The sequence below is a fragment of the Myodes glareolus genome, chromosome 15 (genome assembly GCF_982192425.1).
Source record: "Myodes glareolus chromosome 15, mMyoGla1.1, whole genome shotgun sequence".
NCBI classification, from domain to species: Eukaryota; Metazoa; Chordata; class Mammalia; order Rodentia; family Cricetidae; genus Myodes; species Myodes glareolus.
Window position 1 is genome coordinate 33897383 of NC_142040.1, and position 19425 is coordinate 33916807.

At 38.7% G+C, this 19425-nt stretch overlaps 1 protein-coding gene across 7 annotated transcripts in view; it reads right to left on the bottom strand.

The window, feature by feature from the left end:
- Ipo11 (importin 11) overlaps positions 1–19425 on the bottom strand; it is a 172799-nt gene that overhangs the window by 89103 nt on the left and 64271 nt on the right. For all 7 annotated transcript variants that reach the window (XM_085676742.2, XM_087896878.1, XM_048442968.3 and 4 more), the window contains 2 exons: positions 15477–15590; positions 3204–3319 (listed from right to left, as the gene is read on the bottom strand). In XM_085676742.2, the coding sequence (XP_085532868.2) occupies positions 3204–3319; positions 15477–15590 (230 nt within the window). The remainder of the gene's footprint in view (positions 1–3203; positions 3320–15476; positions 15591–19425) is intronic.

A 19425-nucleotide genomic window follows, 5' to 3' on the forward strand; every position in this document is an offset into this window, starting at 1 on the left:
ATCCCGAGGCCCCGGGCATCTGCAAAATGGTATTCACCAATCAGGGCAGTATCCGAGTCCCTCCACCCTAGAAAAGCAGCTGCCTCTCGGCTTTCCTCATCTCTCGCTCTCCTGCTCTCTCTCGCCTTCTCTCCCTCTCCCTCTCTCGCTCTCCTCTCTCTCTCTCTCTCTCTCTCTTCTTCCCCCTCTCGTTCCCTGCTCTCCCTTCAACCAAGAGGCTCCAATAAAGTGTGATTTGGGAAGAATCCTCGATTTCGTGGTCGTTCTTGCTTGCTGGTCAAGCAGTGCACCACACTACACTTCACGCCTCCTTCAATTACTCCACCTCCAAAGCAAGCAGCACCACTCATTCTAGACCCGGCCTTCCCCATGTCAGATTACATTCCAAATGGCTCGGTATCAGTATAAAGCCTCCCAAAAGCTGTCAGCACTCACAGCCGGCACTTGTTCTCTTCATTCATCCTTGCACCTACTGATTCTACTCTGTTGCTACCACCCCAAATCCATGTGGACAAATTCACTTCCTAGTCTATCTTATATTCACAGGCTTTAGATGCTACACATGAAAGCTAGGCCTCATCTCATTAGCATAACCACCCTTAAAAGTAGAAATTATATTGCAAACATTACAGACACAGAAACCAAGACTAACAGATATAGACATATGTCAGTCATAATTTGAATGCTGTGGTAGGACTTGCAATGGCACTTGAATCTATCTGATTCCAAATGTGAGTGTAAGTGCAACGGTCTGTAGTCCTGTCCCTTTAACAGACAAACCCCACCCACTCCCTCCCCAAGGCAAGGGGGATCTTCCTTTGGTTTCCAGCCCAGCTGTGGCCTGGCACCCTTATCCTCATTTCTCCTTCTTCTCTCTCTCTCTCTCTTTCTCTCTCTCCCTCCCTCCCTCTCTCCCTGTCTGCTCTTCCGCTTCTCCCCTTCCCTCTTTCCTTTCCCTCCATAACTCACTAAATAAATATCTAACCTCACTCTGCATGGCGTGCCTATCTGTCTCTGTCTCTGTCTCTGTCTCTGTCTCTGTCTCTGATCCGTCCTGAGACTCCTCATGGGACCAGCTGACCCGTACAGCTCCATGCCTGGGACTTGCTGCCCCTTGTGGCCTGTAGACCCTTGGAGAACCGCAGCATTTTGTTTTTTACCATAACAGTAAGTCCATTAAGAAAAGTGTACTATCAAAAAAACTACATTCATTCTTTACCCAGAAAAAAATAACAATTTTTACATTAAAAAAAAAAAACTTGGACATAAGGGTTCATGCCTCTAATTCTAGCACTTGGGGAGGTAAGGTAAGGGAACTGCTGAAAACTTGAACATCAAAAACTCATATACACTTAACAAACATGTTAAGTATGTAACACTGAGCCATGCTTGGTGGTGGAAGCTATAATCTCAGGTACTCAGGAGAGGACTAAGGCAAGAGTTCCACAAGCGCTCGGGAACTAAAGCAAGTATTAGTTCAGGGTCACCCTGAGCTAGGCAGACTTTCCTAGAGTGAGAACTTATCTCAAAAACATAAAACTAAAAGTCAAAGAAAGCTGCAAATGTATCTTTGGTAGAATACTTCATCTAGCACATGCAAGGCCCTAGGTTCAATCTTTAGCACCACAAACAAAAATGTCTATAACAAAATTCTGAAGCTATGCCCTTATAATATTTTAAGTTTTTCTAATATATGATGCCATATAAAATCTATAAGTTTATTTTAAAAACGTACTTGTGTAATAGAAATTAGTATTTTAATTTTTAATTATAATCTGGAGCAGGTATTGACAAGACTTCAGGTCAACCTACACCCTATTTTCTATAATGACATGTGTCTACTTGATTACACACTGGATGACTGCTCTGACACTGAAACATCAGAATGGAACAGCTCCAACACATCTGAAACGTGACATATCACTATCTGACCTTGTGCAAAAAAAAAAAAAAAATTGCCAGTTCTGACCTGGAGCAATCCACCCTTATACAAATATAAATCTATGAACTAACAGATTTCAATAACTTTCTGATTCAGAACCACTATCTAAATCATCAGTTCTCAACCTGGGGGCGGAATGACCCTTTCACGGGGGTCACCTAATACCATTGGAAAACACAAATATTTATATTACAATTCACAAAAATCGCTAAATCAGTTATGAAGCATCAGCAAAAATCATTTCATGGTTAAGGTTCACACATGAGGAACTGTATCAAAGGTAACAGCATTAAGTAGGTTGAGAATAACTGCTCTAGAGACTATTGAAATAACAATATGGAAGATGATAAAGAGTACATTCCAACCAATAAAAGTCAACCCAGTGACATTTAAAGTCATTAACCTAATATTCTGATATAGAGCATTTATTTACAATTTAGTAATTTACACCAAAAACAATTTCTAATAATCAAAACTCCGGATTTTTGTTTCCTATCTTTATACTATTGTTGCCTATATATTGCTGAGGATTGATCTCAGGACCTTGCAAGTTTGAGGCAATCATGCTACCATTGAGTTATACTCTAACACAAATGAAAGTGCTTCATTTCTAAGCAAGACTAAGGAAAGAAAAAAAGAAGTAGGGCAAAATGGCAAGGAGCAAATGTTGGCAGCAGTGTGTGGGGCTGAACTCCAGGACCTGGTGCCCACTGGCAAGGCAGTTAAGAGGCTGAAAATAATTCAGTATCCCCCAAAATATCTTATTTCAAAGACTCAAAAATTGAAAGTTACCAAGACTCCTAGCACACAGGTCAAATTCCAAATACGAAAGGTAACATCGTTCCTATTATAAATGCTTTTTTAAATATTTATTTATTTATATTTTATGCGTATAGGTGTTTTGCCTGCATTTATGTCTGTGTACCATGTACATGCAGTGGCTGTGGATGACAAAAAGGGTATCAGATCCCCTGGAACTGGAGGTACAGATGGTTGCAAATTGCCGTGTGGATCCAAACCCATGTTCTTTGGAAGATTAGTCAGTCCTCTCAACAACAGAGTCATTTCTCTTTAACCATCTATCATGAGCCTACACTGAGCAGTAGCTAGAAAAAAAAGGAAACAAGTGGAGGATAACAATTTATTGTACTTATTTTTAAATGCTAAGAATTCAAAGCCTGTTACATGACCTCTACTCTACTGGAACACAAGTAAAGAAGGCAGCAGTATGGAAATCCACAGTATTGAGTTTTCCTCTTACCATAATTCTAGACCATCTTCCAGAAGATAGACATGAGGAGGCTGGGAAACATCTGTACTCAGCTGGATAACTGGGAGCAGGAAAGGGTACAGGTTCTTGCTGTCTGCTCCTAATCCCTATAGGAAGTATAAATACAACTTATGATAAGACACTCTAAGATCCTTCACAACAACAATTACTTGCCTCAGAAAACAATTTATATAAGTAAGAGTCTTTTAGGCTTTTAGGATAGTCCTTATTATAAATACTAGCAAACAAAGTTCTATTTATTATTAAAAATATCATCCTATCTAAATATATATGAGAACCAATGTTCTATGCATCGGTGCCTTTTAAAAAATTCCACATTCAGGTTGAATTTTTCTTATCTGAAATGCTTAAAAAGATTAAGATTTTGGATTTCATTTTCTAGAATGTTTACAATTACATAATAAAATACCTTGGGAATGGATCCCAAATCTAGATAAATCTAAATTCATTTATAATTCATATACACCTTGTACATATAGCCTGAAGGTAACTCAATTCAACTCTATAGTGTATCTCTACTGCTCAAAAGGCAACTGGAAATTCTCTACTAATGATATCAAGTCAGTGCCAAACTTTACTGTTTTGGAGCATTCTGAACTAGAATAGAAAAGTTCAACGCATGTAAAAATATTTGTTTTCCCCATGCTATGACTACAACAATAGCAATATTGCTATTTTAAACTATATAAACACTTTCAGCTAAATAACAAACATGAAATGAACAGAGCTGAAATTGGTCATTACTATCATGGCACACGCATATCTACAATACTAAGCAGGCATAAAAAAATCATAGTAAGAAATGCAGAAAATGAAGAAAAAATTTCAAGATTACAAATTGACTTAAAGAGACAGAAATTTATATAACAACTCCTCGGCAAAAAATTTTTAAAGATACCCATGATCCTGTATATTTAGCAGGATAAAAATGTCTCCAAGAGAAAATTGACAGAATTGTCAAAAGCAGCTAGGAGAAAAAGAAGAGGATACTGAGGGAGAGGGCAGAAAGATTTTTTGTATATTTTCTAAATGCAGATATTATTTTTCACAAAGAATTTATATTATATGTTAAAGCATCTAGAACACAAAGATGGAAGAAAAAAATAGTTCAGCCTAAAATTCTAGTTTTCCTGTTGCTCTCCTGAGACAGTGATTACCTCACAGTTGAAATACTTTAAAGCAAACAAAAAGGACTTTTGATGGGAAAATAAAAATCAATCTCTAAATCACAATAAATCCAGAAAGGAAATATCAAATACTATACTTGGGATATCTTTTTAAATATCAATACAACTTAAAGGAAATTAAAATGCCATAAACCAAACACATACACCCCTCACTCTCTGTCCTGTTTGCTTTTGATTTTGTTTCAGGAGACTGAGCTTGACTATAAGGCCCTGGCTGGCCTCATAGTTACTATGTTACTATAAAAGTTCGTAAGTAAAACTTATCAGCTATTAAGTAAACTATTGGAAGTTATAAAGAAGGAAAACCATATTGTAACATTATTATAGAAAAAGTAAGGGGACCTAACTATCTTTGCAATTTACTGTGAAACTTCTTTTTTTCAAATTAAGAAGACAAAGCAAGGTACAGTGATATGTGTCTATAATCCAAGCACTTGAGAGGTGGGGACAAAAGAGTCAGAAGTATAAGATCATGCTAGGTGAGTTCAAAGTCATCCTAGACTACAGGAGACCCTGTATAGAGAAGGAGAGAGAATGTGAATGAATGCACCCTACTGATACTCAGCCAGCTGAGCACACTATGTGGAAATCTATTTTCTCCATTTTTGAAGTTCACTCAAATGGCTGAAGGATATAATGGTCTAGAAGGTATCCTGACCACTAGTGTCAAACCAATCCATTGTATTATAAAGAAAAAGTTCATTTTCATACATTCTCTTCCTCAGGTGACATGAACAACTGTACACCAGTAATAAAATACATCACTGCCCCTTCTGGTTCCTCCTTGTTCCCAACACACATTTGCACAATAATGCTTTTCAAAGTGTTTCTCTTCATGCTTTTGATTTAATTCCAGACCCCATCATCATTTTCATTAATAGATTCTCCAAACCATTCGAAACCAGTGTTCCCAGGATTGTGCTGGATTTTATTTTTTATTTTTTTTTGCCTTTTTTTAAAATATGATCCTCTGAACACTGTGCTCTCTTGGTCTTCTTAATCTATCTGCCATACATAAGCTCTGAAGTTTACTATCCACCTACACTAACCATGTTGTCACCATGCTGACATCTGAACAAAGCTGACTAATTCACAGGACAGACAAAACAATCAAACAGTATAGGATTTTTAAAATGACCTATAACAATAAACACAAGGAGAATGTTGAAGAGATAAAAGTGATCCAGTTTGAAGGTGAGAAATTAAGCAGCAACTGACTTAACAACACTAAAAACCAAAGCTCATATTAAATAGAAGGGGGGGGGGACAAGATGGCTCATTGGATAAAGATGCTTGCCACCAAACCTAAAGGCCATGATCAATCCCTGAGATTCACACGGTACAAGAGAACTGATTCCCATAAATTGTTCTCATTCTACACATATATTGTAACACACACACATATACTTACTTGCAATTTTAAATAAAATACATAGAAAAGGGAAGACAGAAAGCAGCCTGATTTACATGACTAAACCATTTCCCTACTCCCCCGTATGACTCAGTAACTGGTAGTACCATGCATTTTTCAGAAGAAGCATACATATGTTTAGAGGTTTAAGAAGTGAAGAAAATATGCTAATAAGATAATTTCTGGAAGTTTAAAAATAAACAAAAACTTGTTTTGTTTGAAAAATGACATAATAAAATCTAATATTGTATATGCCAATTAAAAGTGTTTAAGGTAAAATAAAAAAGGAAAGGAAGAAAGGAAGGAAAGTAGGCGGCTAGTAATGCAAAGAATTCATCCACACACATAAGCACATAAGGAACAGACTGTTCTCCGAGCAAGCACAAACAGGCTACAAGTCAGCAAGTTCCCATATACACACTCCCTCCCTCCACTCAGCTGTGGAGTGTCCACTCTGCATACAGACAAAACACTAATATTCCTTCAAGTTGGAAGTGCTTACAGATGCACTGTGCTTTGTGTAAGCACATTAGCAAACAGCAAAGGGTCAACAGATATGATTAAAACAGCTAACATAAAAAATACAAGTGAAACAACTAGAAAACAATATCTTGAAGGAAACAAATGAAACAGAATAAGGGCCTAGAAAGCCTATCATGTAAAACAATATTAGTAACTCTGAAGTTACAAAACAAAGACAAACTGAAATAACAAAAGGATTACTCAATAAGGTTAAAAAAATGGACCATCAAGGAATGGAGAGATAGCTTAGGAGTTAAGAGCACTGGCTGCTCTTCTAGAGGATCTGTTTCAGTTCCCAGACCCACATAGTAATTTTCAACTCTAACTCAGGTACAAGCGATCCAATGTCCTCTTCTGGCCTTCCTGGACACTAGGCATGTATGTGGTACACAGATGCATACAGGCAAAACAACCACAGACAAAATATATTATTAAAGTTCAAGGGAGAAACGTGGAAGCCCACAGAAGGGGATCCATTCCACTTTGACTAAAGGTCAGAGAGTTCACATCTATTCTCGTTCCTTCAAAGTTATATCACAGGATGATTGACCTAGGGTGCAGCTACAGATGCCTTGCCTAGACAAAAGGATGGTTTGTTTGTTTGTTTGTTTATTAAAAATTTCCACCTCCTCCCATTTCCCTTCCACTCTCCCTCCCTCTCCAGTCCTAAGAGAAGTCAGGGTGCCCTGCGTCCACCCACATAGACGGTGGGACTGATCTAATGGGAGCTCACCAAGGCCAGCTGGACTGGGACTGAACGAGCATGTGATCAAACCGGACTCTCAGAATGTGACTGACAATGAGGGAGGACTGAGAAGTCAATGATAATGACACCGGGTTTTGATTCTACTGCATGTACTGGCTTTTTGGGAGCCTAGTGTATTTGGATGCACACCTTCCTAGACCTGGATGGAGCGGGGGAGGACCATGGACTTCCCACAGGGCAGAAGGAAAGGACGTTTTGACCTACGGTATGGTTACCAGGTGTTTTGAGATGAAAGGAGGTAATTATGTTGGCTTGTTCTTTGTATCATGAAGTCTTGTGCCCTCCCCCTCGTGACTGGAGTATAGAAGCACTTTGAGTAATAAACTTGGGGTGGATCATAGTGTTCACTGGATGCCCTCCCCACTCTATTTGTTGTCTCTTCTCTATTTCTTTATTCAGTCCTCACTCTCCCTCCAAGTAAGACAGACAAGTCTACCGGACCAGACAAACAGCGTTCAACATGGGGCTCGGATACAGAAGAAAGTGAAGGACACCAATAAAGGGACACTACAGGTGTAAAGTAAAAATCGAGTGCTCAGACAAAAGTAAAATGAAGGTGCAGTGAGTAACTTGGGAGTGAAATTGTAAATAAAAATTTATAAACATGGGGCAGAAAAATAGCAGTCAGGTGTTTGTAGATTTCATTCATTCATTATTTATGCCCTGGTAATGCTTACGCATGCATAGGCAGCCCGTTTTATGGCGGTTCTCCAGCTGTTCCTATCCTGGGCAGTCCTAGATGCTTATGTTATTGTCATACCCATATTTCCACAGTCTTCCTTTATGGTCTCTATCCAGCGTTTTTTTCGTCCTTCCTCTTTACCTTATCCCACGCACTCCTCTAAGCAGTGCTATCTTCGGATATCTGCCGTCATGCATTCTCATAACACGGCCAAATACCTCAAGTGCCATTGCTGTATCCTGTAGTCTACTTCCTTCTGTATATTGAGATGTTTCTTATGTCATCGTTGCACAGCCTGTCTCTTCATGTGATGCTCAGAATTCTCCTGAGACACGTCATCTGGAACATTCAACTGCTTTTCTAAGGAGAGTGGCATTGTCCAGGTTTCAGCAGCTCAAGACAAGTGTCTCATATACCTGTAATTTTGTTGTTGTCGTTATGTCTCTTGCTGACCACACATTTCCTAGTTCCTGGAATGTAGCCCTTGCTATCCCTATCCACATCTTGACGTCTGAAATAGTTTCCTCCTTTGAACTGAGGTTTCCTCCCAGATAGACAAAGTTGACTGTTTACTTGAGGTTCTGATTCTTCATTAAAATGTTAAAATCCTTGTGAGCCCTTCCCAAGTGTTGTATCTCAGTCTTCTTGATGTTTGTAGATTTGTTTTGGGTATATTTTGACAGCCCGAAGAGTCCAGGTAGAGCAGCAACAGGTAAAGAAATTTTTAGAGTCTGTAGATTTTTGGGTGTGTGTGGGGGGGGTTATTTCAAGACAGGGTTTCTCTGTGTAATAATCCTAGCTGTTCTGGAACTAGCTCTTGTAGACCAGGCTAGCCTTGAACTGATGGAGATCTATCTGCCTGTGCCTCCCAAGTGCTGGGATTAATTAAAGGTATGTGCCATCACCACCTGGCTGAGTTTGTAAATATTTTAACTTCCCACTTCCTCTGCTGGACAGCCACTGCCTTTTTAGGTCTACTCCTCTGTTAGGGGAAATGAAAGTGGCCCGGGCCTGTCCACTTGAGCTCTAAGTGAGCCAAGTCTGTATGTAGGCGCTGTTGTCTCGGGACCACTACAATGGCAGGCACCCATAGGCCTCTGTTGAAGCTAAGTTTGCCAGCCACCACTACCACTGGTTGGACTTCTAAGGTCCTTGGGAACCTCTGCTGCCACAGCTGATCTCAGGTCTGCAGGAGGAATGCTGAGCTGCGCCCTGCCCAGACCCAGCAAGCAATGGCAAGCCCAGGTCTTCTGATCCCCAAGAGCCAGGCAATAGAGAACACTGCTGCTGTCCCACTCTGTTGTTTGGCCCCTGCCACAGCCTATAGATCAGCAGTTGAATTTTGATGTGGCAGTGTATGTCCAAGTTAGTGCAGCTGCCAAAAAAAGGCCTGGAATAAACTTCCGTCTCCTGGAAAGCGGACTGAGGACTTATCTACAATAAGGAAGAGACCTGATGAGTTGTTTCCTGACTTTGCCTCTAGGTTAATGCAAACAATAGACAGGTTAACTGGAATTCTCCTATTTTTGTGATTAAAAAGAAATTTGGAAAATGGAGATTAATACAAGATTGCCAAAAACTTAATGAGATCATACAGAAAATGGGAGTTTTACAGCCTGGACTGCCTTCTCCTATAGCCATAACAAAAGATACGTATAAGATTATTTTATATTTAAAGAATTATTTTGATAACATCCCTTTGGCTCCACAAGATTGTCACAGATTTGCATTTAGTATTCCATCAGTTAATTCCATGAGGAGATATCATTGGAGGGTCTTGCAGAAGGTAGAACACTGTGGCAAAAATTTGTGGCTCAAGCTATACAGAACAAGAGAACAATTTCTACAAGTTTTTATTATCCATAAATGGATACCTTGCTTGTCCATAAAAATAATGGAGTTTTGCTTGCAACATACAGAGCCTTGCCCATGCAGGGTTAATAACTGATCCAGAGAAAGTGCAAAGGCAACTGCCCTTCCAGTATTTAGGACATACTTTATATCCTAAAGAAATTAAGCCTCAAAAATTGGAAATTAAAAAAAGATAATTTATAAACTTTGAGTGATTTTCAGAAATTATTAGGGGATATTCAGTAGCTACGGCCCTACTTAAAATTGTTTACAGGAGATCTTTAGCCCTCAGTGAGATTAAGAGAGGCAGTGATCTTAGTTCCCCCTAGGCATCCTACTGAAGCTGCTAGACAAGTGCTGGCTCGGGTGGAGCAGGCAATCTAACATCATCAAGTACACTACACTGACTATGCAAAACCATGGAAGACCTATGTGCTTCCTTCACGACATTCTCCAATTGATGTGTTATGGAAAAATGGACCATTATTGTGGTTGCACCTGCCTGTTTTCATAGCCAAAGTATTAAGCCCTTATTATGAAGCAGTAGTTTGTCTAGTACAGAAAAGCCGGATACAATCTGGGCAATATTTTCATAAAGAACCTAATGTAATCAGTGTTCCTTACACTAAACAAGTTAATTGGTTATTTCAAAATAATTCTTGCTAATTCCTTTGAGCAATTTTTGGATAAAATTGATGATCATTTTCCAGCTGATCAACTGCTACAATTTGCACAAGTGCATTCTTTATATTCCCTATAACTGAAATAAAAGATCCTATAAAAGATGACATGCTGGTTTTTACGGAAGGAAGATCTGTTTATACTGTTAACAGTAAAGGTTATGTGGTACAAACAGACCCAGCTTCAGCTCAAGTAGAATTACAAGCAGTAGCTGTGGTGTTCCAACTTTTAATAAATAGTTCATTTAATTTTTTTTTTTTGAGACCAGGTTTCTCTGTAGCTTTGGAGCCTGTTTTGAAACTAGTTCTGCAGACCTTGCTGAACAACCTCACAGAGATTCGTCTGCCTCTGCCTCCCAAGTGCTGGAATTAAAGGCATGCACCACCACTAACCGGCTTCATTTAATTTGTATACTGACAGTCATTATATTTTTAGAGTTCTTCAAGTCATAAAGACTGTCCCCTGCATTGAAATTAGTAATAGTCAAGTCAGAATACTGTTTCAGCAAAATCACGATGCCATTTATCAAAGAAAATTACCATACTTTGTGGGTCATATTAGAGCTCATACCAAGCTTCCCGACCCACTGGCAGATGGTAATGAGTCAGCTGATAAATTAACAAGGATGCAGTCACATGTCCTTTGTCATCAGAATAGCAAAAGCTTAAGAAAACAGGTTGGCCTTACAAGAAAAATTGCTGGGTACATTGTTAAGCAATGTGATATATGTCCACAGTGTTTACCTGTGCCTACATTACAGGTAAATTCTCGAGGCCATCTTCCTAATCATTTATGGCAAATGGATGTTAGTCATTAATAGAATTTGGCAAATTAAGATAAGTGCATGTGATATATCTTATGATACATATTCAAGTTTCTTGATGGCCACTGCACAAACTGGAGAAGCCAATAAGCATGTAAAAACTCACTGCTTAAAATGTTTTTCATATATGGAAATTCCTAAAATTATAAGAACAGATAATAGATCTGGATATATTAGTAAAGTATTTCAGCAATTTTGCTTTCCATGGAATGTTGAGCATAAAATAGGCATTTCTTATAATCCTCAAGGACAAGGAATTATGGAGTATGTCCATGGTTCCTTGAATATACAACTTCAACAAATAAATAAGAAGGAGTTATACCCCTAGTAACCATATAATGCATTGAATCATCCCCTTTTTACTCTAAATTTCTTGAATATTAACCCCTACAAGCAATCTGCCATGGATAAATATTGGCATGATGGCACCAAAGTGACTTTTGCTAAAATCAAATGAAAAGATCCTTACACTGGATTATGGAAAGGACCCGACCCTGTTTTAATATAGGGTCAAGGGCATGTACTTTTCCACAGCAAGAAAATGAAGCTCGAAATCTTCCTGAATGTTTGGTGCAGTGTGTGGAACAGAGGAATACAAGCCCTGATGACACTGTAGCTGCTGAGGCCTTCTTGGAAGAATTGGAGTGAGATTTGCTGAACCTATGTTCCTGACCCTCTGATGTCATCACTCTGCAGTCTGAGAAGGGAAGGATATTAGGATGGCAGTTAATGATTCCCAGATTCTGGTGAACATGATGCACAGACCACCCAGACCCCTGTTAGTTTTATTAGTCTGGATCTGGCCGAGGAATGCTGACTGTTTGGCCATGTATCTATACTATACCTTGGGATGCAGAGGTTAACTTTGCCTTTGTAATGTTCATCTGAGGTTGAAATGGGGGTCCTTGAGAATTAGGACCTCAAAAATTTCCCCTCCGTGGAAAAGAGACTCACTGAAGCAAACACTGCTTTGGAGGCGATGTGCTACTAAAACCCCTCTCCAGTATATGAAGAGGAGTGGAATAAAGATTTTGTTGCTGGTGTTAGGAACTCAGGGACTGTAGCAGCTCAAACATTTCTTTAGAAGTTGGTAGTAGCAATGTAATTGAACTTTAGGAGAGGAAAAAGATTCATACCTCACCCATCACAAAAATATTTCCTTTGATTAGAATGAAGTTATCAGAGTTGTAATTTGATCAACTGTTAATGTTCATAACAGAATTATGGTATTGACCTGTTAATGTTTGTAACCACTTCTATAAAAATGCTACTGGTTGGAAAAAAGGTTAGTGCTCAGATCCAGAGAAATTTTGCATTAATGAGTCCTTAGATGTAATAAGACAAATTTGGATTTTGATGCAACTAAAACTGCTAGAAATATCCTAGACCAATTTAAACATAGGCCATTCTATCTTGGTCATCCATTACTCTTTACTAGGAGGTACTGTAGCCACAGGAGCACGTATATTGACAGGCATTAACTGCTTGCCTATGGTTATCAAGTTGCTTGTGGACTCTCTAGAAGTTGCCTCAAATGTACATGGCATCTAGTTACATACTTTCCCTCTATAAACAGAGATTGGTAGTCAATGATAGGTAAGATCGTTTTATCTCCAGTCAACCTATTTACAGGACATACATGGTGAAATATGTGTACCAATTACAGGTAAGTCTGGAAGAAGATAACCTAAAACAGGTACAGTCGTCGGTCCTATGACAGAAGCATAGGCACCAATAGTTAAATTAAAAACAGAGAACTATGGAGGCCCACCAAAAATGGGCAAGATCCCAAGTCCACGAATCTTGAACACTTCACACCCCACATTCCACTGAGATCCTTTCTCTTCCCCCTTATATTCCTCTCTCCGCCCAGTCATATTGCTCTTGTCTCCCCTCCCTAGAGATGGGATTAAAGACATGTGCTTCCAAGTACTGGGATCATCTTTGTACGAGCTCTATTTCTCTTTTAAACATATTAAATCTTGTGTAGCCCAGGATGGTCTTGAACTAACAGATATCAGTCTGCCTCTGTCTCCCAAGTCCTGGGATTAAAGGTGTGTGCCACCACTCCCTGACCGGTATGACTGACTAATATTGCTGCTTTGCCCTCTTATCTTTAGGCAAACTTTATCCATTAAAACACAAATAATATACAACTATAAACTAAACAACAAGCTGAATGAGTCGGGAAACAGACTCATCCCTTAAACCTCCAAGTGGAAAAACCTAGCCCGACAAACAGAGAATTCAGCGACAGTATACTAGGCTTCTGACTCTTAAAAACTGAAAGTGAATCAGTGAGTGAACTTTAAACCATCATGACTTTTCTACAGGTCAACCACATGAACGTATAAATCTCCCTCTTCTTTGGTGACTATCAAGCTGACAAAAAACCAACATACAGAGCAATGAAACTTGTGTACTAAAGAACAAAAATTAATATGGGTATTAATTTTTTAACAAAGGTTAATAGAACTCTGTCAACTCCACCAAGATCTAGAATCACCTAAGGCAGTGGTTCTCAATCTATGGATCACAATCCCTTCATGTGTCACCTAAGACAATCTGCATATCATATATTTACATTAGAATTTATAACAGCAGCAAAATTACATTATGAAGTAACAAAAAAAGTTTATGGTTGGGGGTCACTACAACATAAACAACTATATTAAAGAGTTACAGCATTAGAAGGTTGAGAACCAATGATTTAGTTAAAGGTACTGTCGATGTACTTTTAAATTAATATGTCTATGTTTCTGGGAGGAGGGTCACAAAATAAATACATGTAAAAGGAACAAAAAAATAAAGTATATGAACTGAGGAGATGGCTCAGTTGGCAAAGTACTCGCTACACAAACATGAGGATCCAAGTTTGAATTCTAACACCAACATAAAAGCCTAACTCATCAGCACACACTTGTAATCACAGCACAGGAGAGGCAAAGACAAGAAAATCCTTAGGGTTTGCTGGTCAGCCAATCTAATCAGAAATATCCAAGTTCACTCAAAGTCCTGTCTCAAGATGCAAAAAACTAAGGAAAATGGGGAAGGCTCACTATAATGGTGAGTATTATAGTGAGCCTTAGAAGGATCAGATCAGAGCGTAGAGAGAGGATCAATTCCGCAGGTGTGACACGGACGGTCCAAAGCAGGGAGGAGCCTTCTCCTGCGCCCAGACGACGGCATGCATGCCACCCAACACACAGTGAGAAATGCCTTCAACAGCCTTGTATAGTCACACAAACATGACCATAAATAATACTATTATGCTATAACTGTAATTACATTGGGAATACGCAGGAATAAAAGTAACACAAACAGGTATAAAAAGATTAAAGCTTCATTTTCTATAAGAACGTCAATAATGTTAAAATATGTAAATAAAGCACAGGCTGTCGAAGTCACATATCATTATGTCAATGCTAGTTTTCTTTTTCTACCTTACCTTTCCAGCTTCTAGTCTTTGTCTTAGTCATTTTCCTGTTACTGTGATAAAATACTTTAACAAAGGCAACTCAAAGGAAAAGGAGATATCTACACTCAAAGTTCAAGGGTACAATCTTCCTAGCTTAGTAACATGCATATATTGCTTATTCATGAAATATTGTACCTTTAGGTACAAAATGCATTTTAAAAGTTTGTATCATTAATCATCTATTTAAAACTCTACTGAGAATGTGTAATAATAATACTCATCTATAAACATTTATAGAAAGAATAAGTTCAGTCCAAATATCAAGGCATCTTAGGTTTTTAGAACAAATATTAGAAACTTTTTGATTGAGAATTGCTATAATTCTTAATATAGAAAGATATCTGAATGGAAGATGTCTTAAATTTACTTTTATAATTCAAATTAGAGTCACAGTGTAGATCTCTCTCCATGAACTTTCAGGCTCCTCTCTACCTGCTACCCATCACCACACTTTAAAGTCAGGAACATCTAAAATCTATTCCTTTCCTCAAAAGCAGTGAGCCTGATTTCCTGAACCAGGAAATCGGGGGTATGAAAAGGAAAGTAAATCCATGAAAAAAGTAAAGTAAACTCCAGAGCAAGTTCATGCTGATATATACTCAGCAGACCAGAAAAACTGCACATGGGCGCTCAAGTCTGCCATCACTGGAAAATATTAGCAGAAATGTCTCTTTTTAGTAGAGAATACTTTCCAAATATACTCAAAAATATGCTAAATAGTTGTTTTTGGAAGTGTATGTTTAAAAGTCTAAAAGTAACGTGAAGGTTTTCATGAGTAGTAACATGACTCACATGGAACAGCTAAAGCAACAAGACGACGACAAAGCTGGGGAGCAGCGTACCTGAACAAGATGGATAAGCGTTGTCAGAATGGCGCATCGCAGCATGTTGTGCTCTTCACTCTGCTTCCAGAGGAGAGGCAAATACTGCACCAGACATCCTACATATGGCCGTATCTACCGGAAGACAGACAAAAAGGGAGACAATGGAATCGTTTAGTAAGAAGGGCAATACGCTGTGAGAAATCTGACAAACGCTATGAAGTATTAGGCAATTACTAAATGTTAATTTACTGAATGAAAGATAAATCATATATTTTACATAGAGACCTAGAGTTCTGTGGAAAATGTTTTTAAATAATTTTAGGTAAGTATCAAAGTTATTATTGAATACAAACTTGATGATATAAAACATCATTTAGAGGTTAATAAAAAAAGAGTGTTACACCCTGAGTTTTAATTTAAAAAAAGCTTACATTAAAATTATACTGTATTTTAATGAGTCAGCATTTATCCACGGAGTCCAGTTTTCTGATAACATCTCCCTGAGACAATTCCTGAGAACACAGCATTGTAAAGGACATAGTAAAGCTGCATATAAGCCCTCACAAAGAAAAAAAGCAGGGGCAATAATGAGGAGGTAGTATGTAGAGGTCAGGGAGAACTCTTACAAAAGGTGAGGGAAATGGCTCAGTCAGTACAGGGTTTGCTGTGAAGGGAAAAGGATCTGAATCCAATTCACTGAACACATATAAAAAAGATGGGTGCATGCTTGTTATTCCAACTTTGAAAAGATGGTGGTGCTAAGTAGATCTTTGGGGTTTCATCAGCTGGCCACACTAGCCTAATTGGCAGCCTGGACAACTTGGAGACCCTATCTAAAGAAAAATGTAGATGACTCCTGAGGAACAAAACTAAAAGCTGTCCTCTGGTCTTCACTCATATGCATATATACCTGCACACACGTACAAACACAGAGAGATGCAATAAAATTGTTATACTTAGTATATTTATAAGTGAAATGAGATTAAGAAAAAAAACACTATACATAATTCTAAAAAGAATTATATAACATGAATTTTGGCTGGGCAGTGGTGGCACATGCCTTTAATCCCAGCACTAGGGAGACAGAGGCAAGTGGCCAGCTTGGTCTACAAGAGCTAGTTCCAGGACAGGCTCCAAAGCTAGAGAGAAACCCTGTCTCGGGGGTGGGGGGAAACGGGACACATGAATTTAGAAGCAAGCCACTTATAATCACTTGCACATTACTTTTAAAAGATATCTAAAAATGATTAGATTCATCATATAAATGAAGTCAAAAGCACATACTCATCAGCATGATTACTTTTAAAACAGAAAGTGGTGAGGATGTGGAAGAGAAAGTCTTGTACATTCTTGTTGGGAACAAATGGTAGGTCCGGAAATGAAAAACAGTATGAAGGTTTCTCAAACACTGAGAACTGCAACTATCATGTATTCAGTGATTTCATCTGAATTTTTTAAAGGGATATTTTTATATACAAAAATAACATGTATAGTGCAGAGTATCTATGAATCATTAGATCCAACCAACCTTGAATAAAAAATTTCCAGGATGTATGTGGGGGGAGAGGGTGCACTCTAGTTAATGTATCACAAACAGTGCAGTATGGCAACTGTTACATCATGCTATGTATTATAGGTAATCTCAATATGACTTAAAGTACAGGGGAGAATGTGAAGCCATTTTATAAGTAACTGGTATCCACAAGCTTTAGTTTTCTGAAGGATACACAGGAATGATTAAAAATACTACTCAGCCTTTAAAAATAAATGAGGAAATCTGCAATATTCAACAATCCAGATGAACCTTAAAGGGTTTGCTAAATGAAAATCAGTTACAAAGAGAGAAACCCTGATTCCACTTCTAAGAAGTATCTTAAATAGGCAAACTCACAGAGAGTCAGAGGAGACTGGTGGCTGAGAAAGGAAAATGGGCATTTACTAATTCATCAAGTGGTATAAAGTTTAAGTCCAAGATTCCTCATCCTGATCTATAACACTTGTGAATAATCAATAATATACACTTTAGGATGTGCTGAAGGACCCGCCTCCTGTTATGTGTTCTGAAACACCTCATGTTATGTGTTCTGGAATGTCTGGGAGGTGGGAAGGAGAGGAATCTGAGCACTAGTACCAGATAAAAGGAGATCTTCACTTACGGTCCCAATAGATTCTGAAACCGTAACATAAAATATGCAACGGTTAACAAATGCTTTAACAAGGGCCCTGTCTTCAGGGTTAAAAAATGTCATAAATCCAAATGATATCTCATCTTTTAGATAAAATTTCAACAAAATATTTCACAGAAACCCCTTAATTTTTTTTCTTTTTCTTTAGATATGTGGAAACTCAAAGACTGAGCAACATAAAACTTGATTATATGTTTATTTCAAGTATATACTTGTAGGACAATTGTGCTTTTCTATTTTGTCATGGGCTTGGAGAGATGCCTTAGCAGTTAACAGCACAACTGCTTTCTCAAAGAACCTAGTGGGAGTCCCAGGACTCACAATGAGAAGCAGAGGGAGGGAGATCATGAGCAAGGAAAGCAAAATCAGAGGGGGCCTTCATCCGACGATGGATGGAGATAGAGACGGAGACCCACATTGGAGCACTGGAAGTCAGGACCGCGAAGGGTGCGTTCACCCACTGATACAAGGGGACTGATCGAATGAGAGCTCACCAAGGCCAGCTGGACTGGGACTGAACGAGCATTTGATCAAACCGGATTCTCTGAATGTGGCTGGCATGGGGGCTGACTCAGCCCCTGAGGTCCAAATGAAGACTGAGAAGCCATTGACAATGGCACTGGGTCTTGTTTCGTCTGCATGGACTGGCTTTTTGGGATCCTGGCCTGTTTGGATGCTCACCTTCCTGGACCCGGAAGGAGGGGGGAGGAACTTGGATTCCCCACAGGACAGGAAACCCTGACTGCTCTTGGGAATGGTGAGGGAGGAGGAGAGGGAGTGGGGGGAGCGGGAGAGTATTGGGAGGAGGGAAGGAAGTGGAAAGAGTGTTTTCGGATACTTGAATAAACAAAAAAAAAAAAAAAGAAAGCATAAAAAAAAAAAACCTGGTGTAGGAGGGTCTTCTTTCTATGTGTGGCTTTCATTGGTTGAATAAAGAAACTGCCTGGCCTTTTGATAGGGCAGCCCTTAGGTGGGCGGAGTAAACAGAACAGAATGCTGGGAAGAAGGGAAGTGTGGCAGATGCCATGATTCTCCTGCCTGAGATGGATTCGGTTAGACTCATACCGGTAATCCAGTCAAGTGGCGATACACATTAATGGAGATGGGTTAAACAAATATGTAAGAGTTAGCCAATAAGAGGTTAGAACTATTGGGCCAGGCAGTAATTTAATTAATACAATTTCTGCATGATTATTTTGTGTGTAAGCTAGCCGAGCGGACACGATCCGCCCGCGCTCTTACAACAACAACCATCTGTTGGATCCCATCAGTTCCAAGGGACCTCTGATCTCCTCGGGTGTCAAACATGTACAAGGTACACAGACACACATGCAAAACATCCATACAAGTAGAAATAAATAAAGCTGGGGAAAAAAAACTTTTTTCAAAAATAAGAACTAATATTTAAGTAATTGTACCCTATGGCACAAAGATCCAAATCAGACAAAATCAAATTTGGCCAGTGAGAGATAGTTTGAAGGGTACGTATGACAAGAAAATAAATAAGCTTGCTCAAAGGTTACCAAAAGCTAAGGAATCAAATAATTGATTTTTTTTTTGAAAACCTTTTCCCATCTTGGTCTCAGTTTTAAAACTAAGAATGTACAGTGGATAACTCAAGCTCTTGGTTATTGTTCCCACCCGAACTGCCTAAGCTTATGGTCCTGAAAGATAAGTGTAAATAGAAATGCAATGGCATTTTCAGGAGATGTGTAAAAGAATTCATTTGTACAATAAAAAAAAAATCTTTAAGAAATTTTCACTAGCCAGATTTACACAAG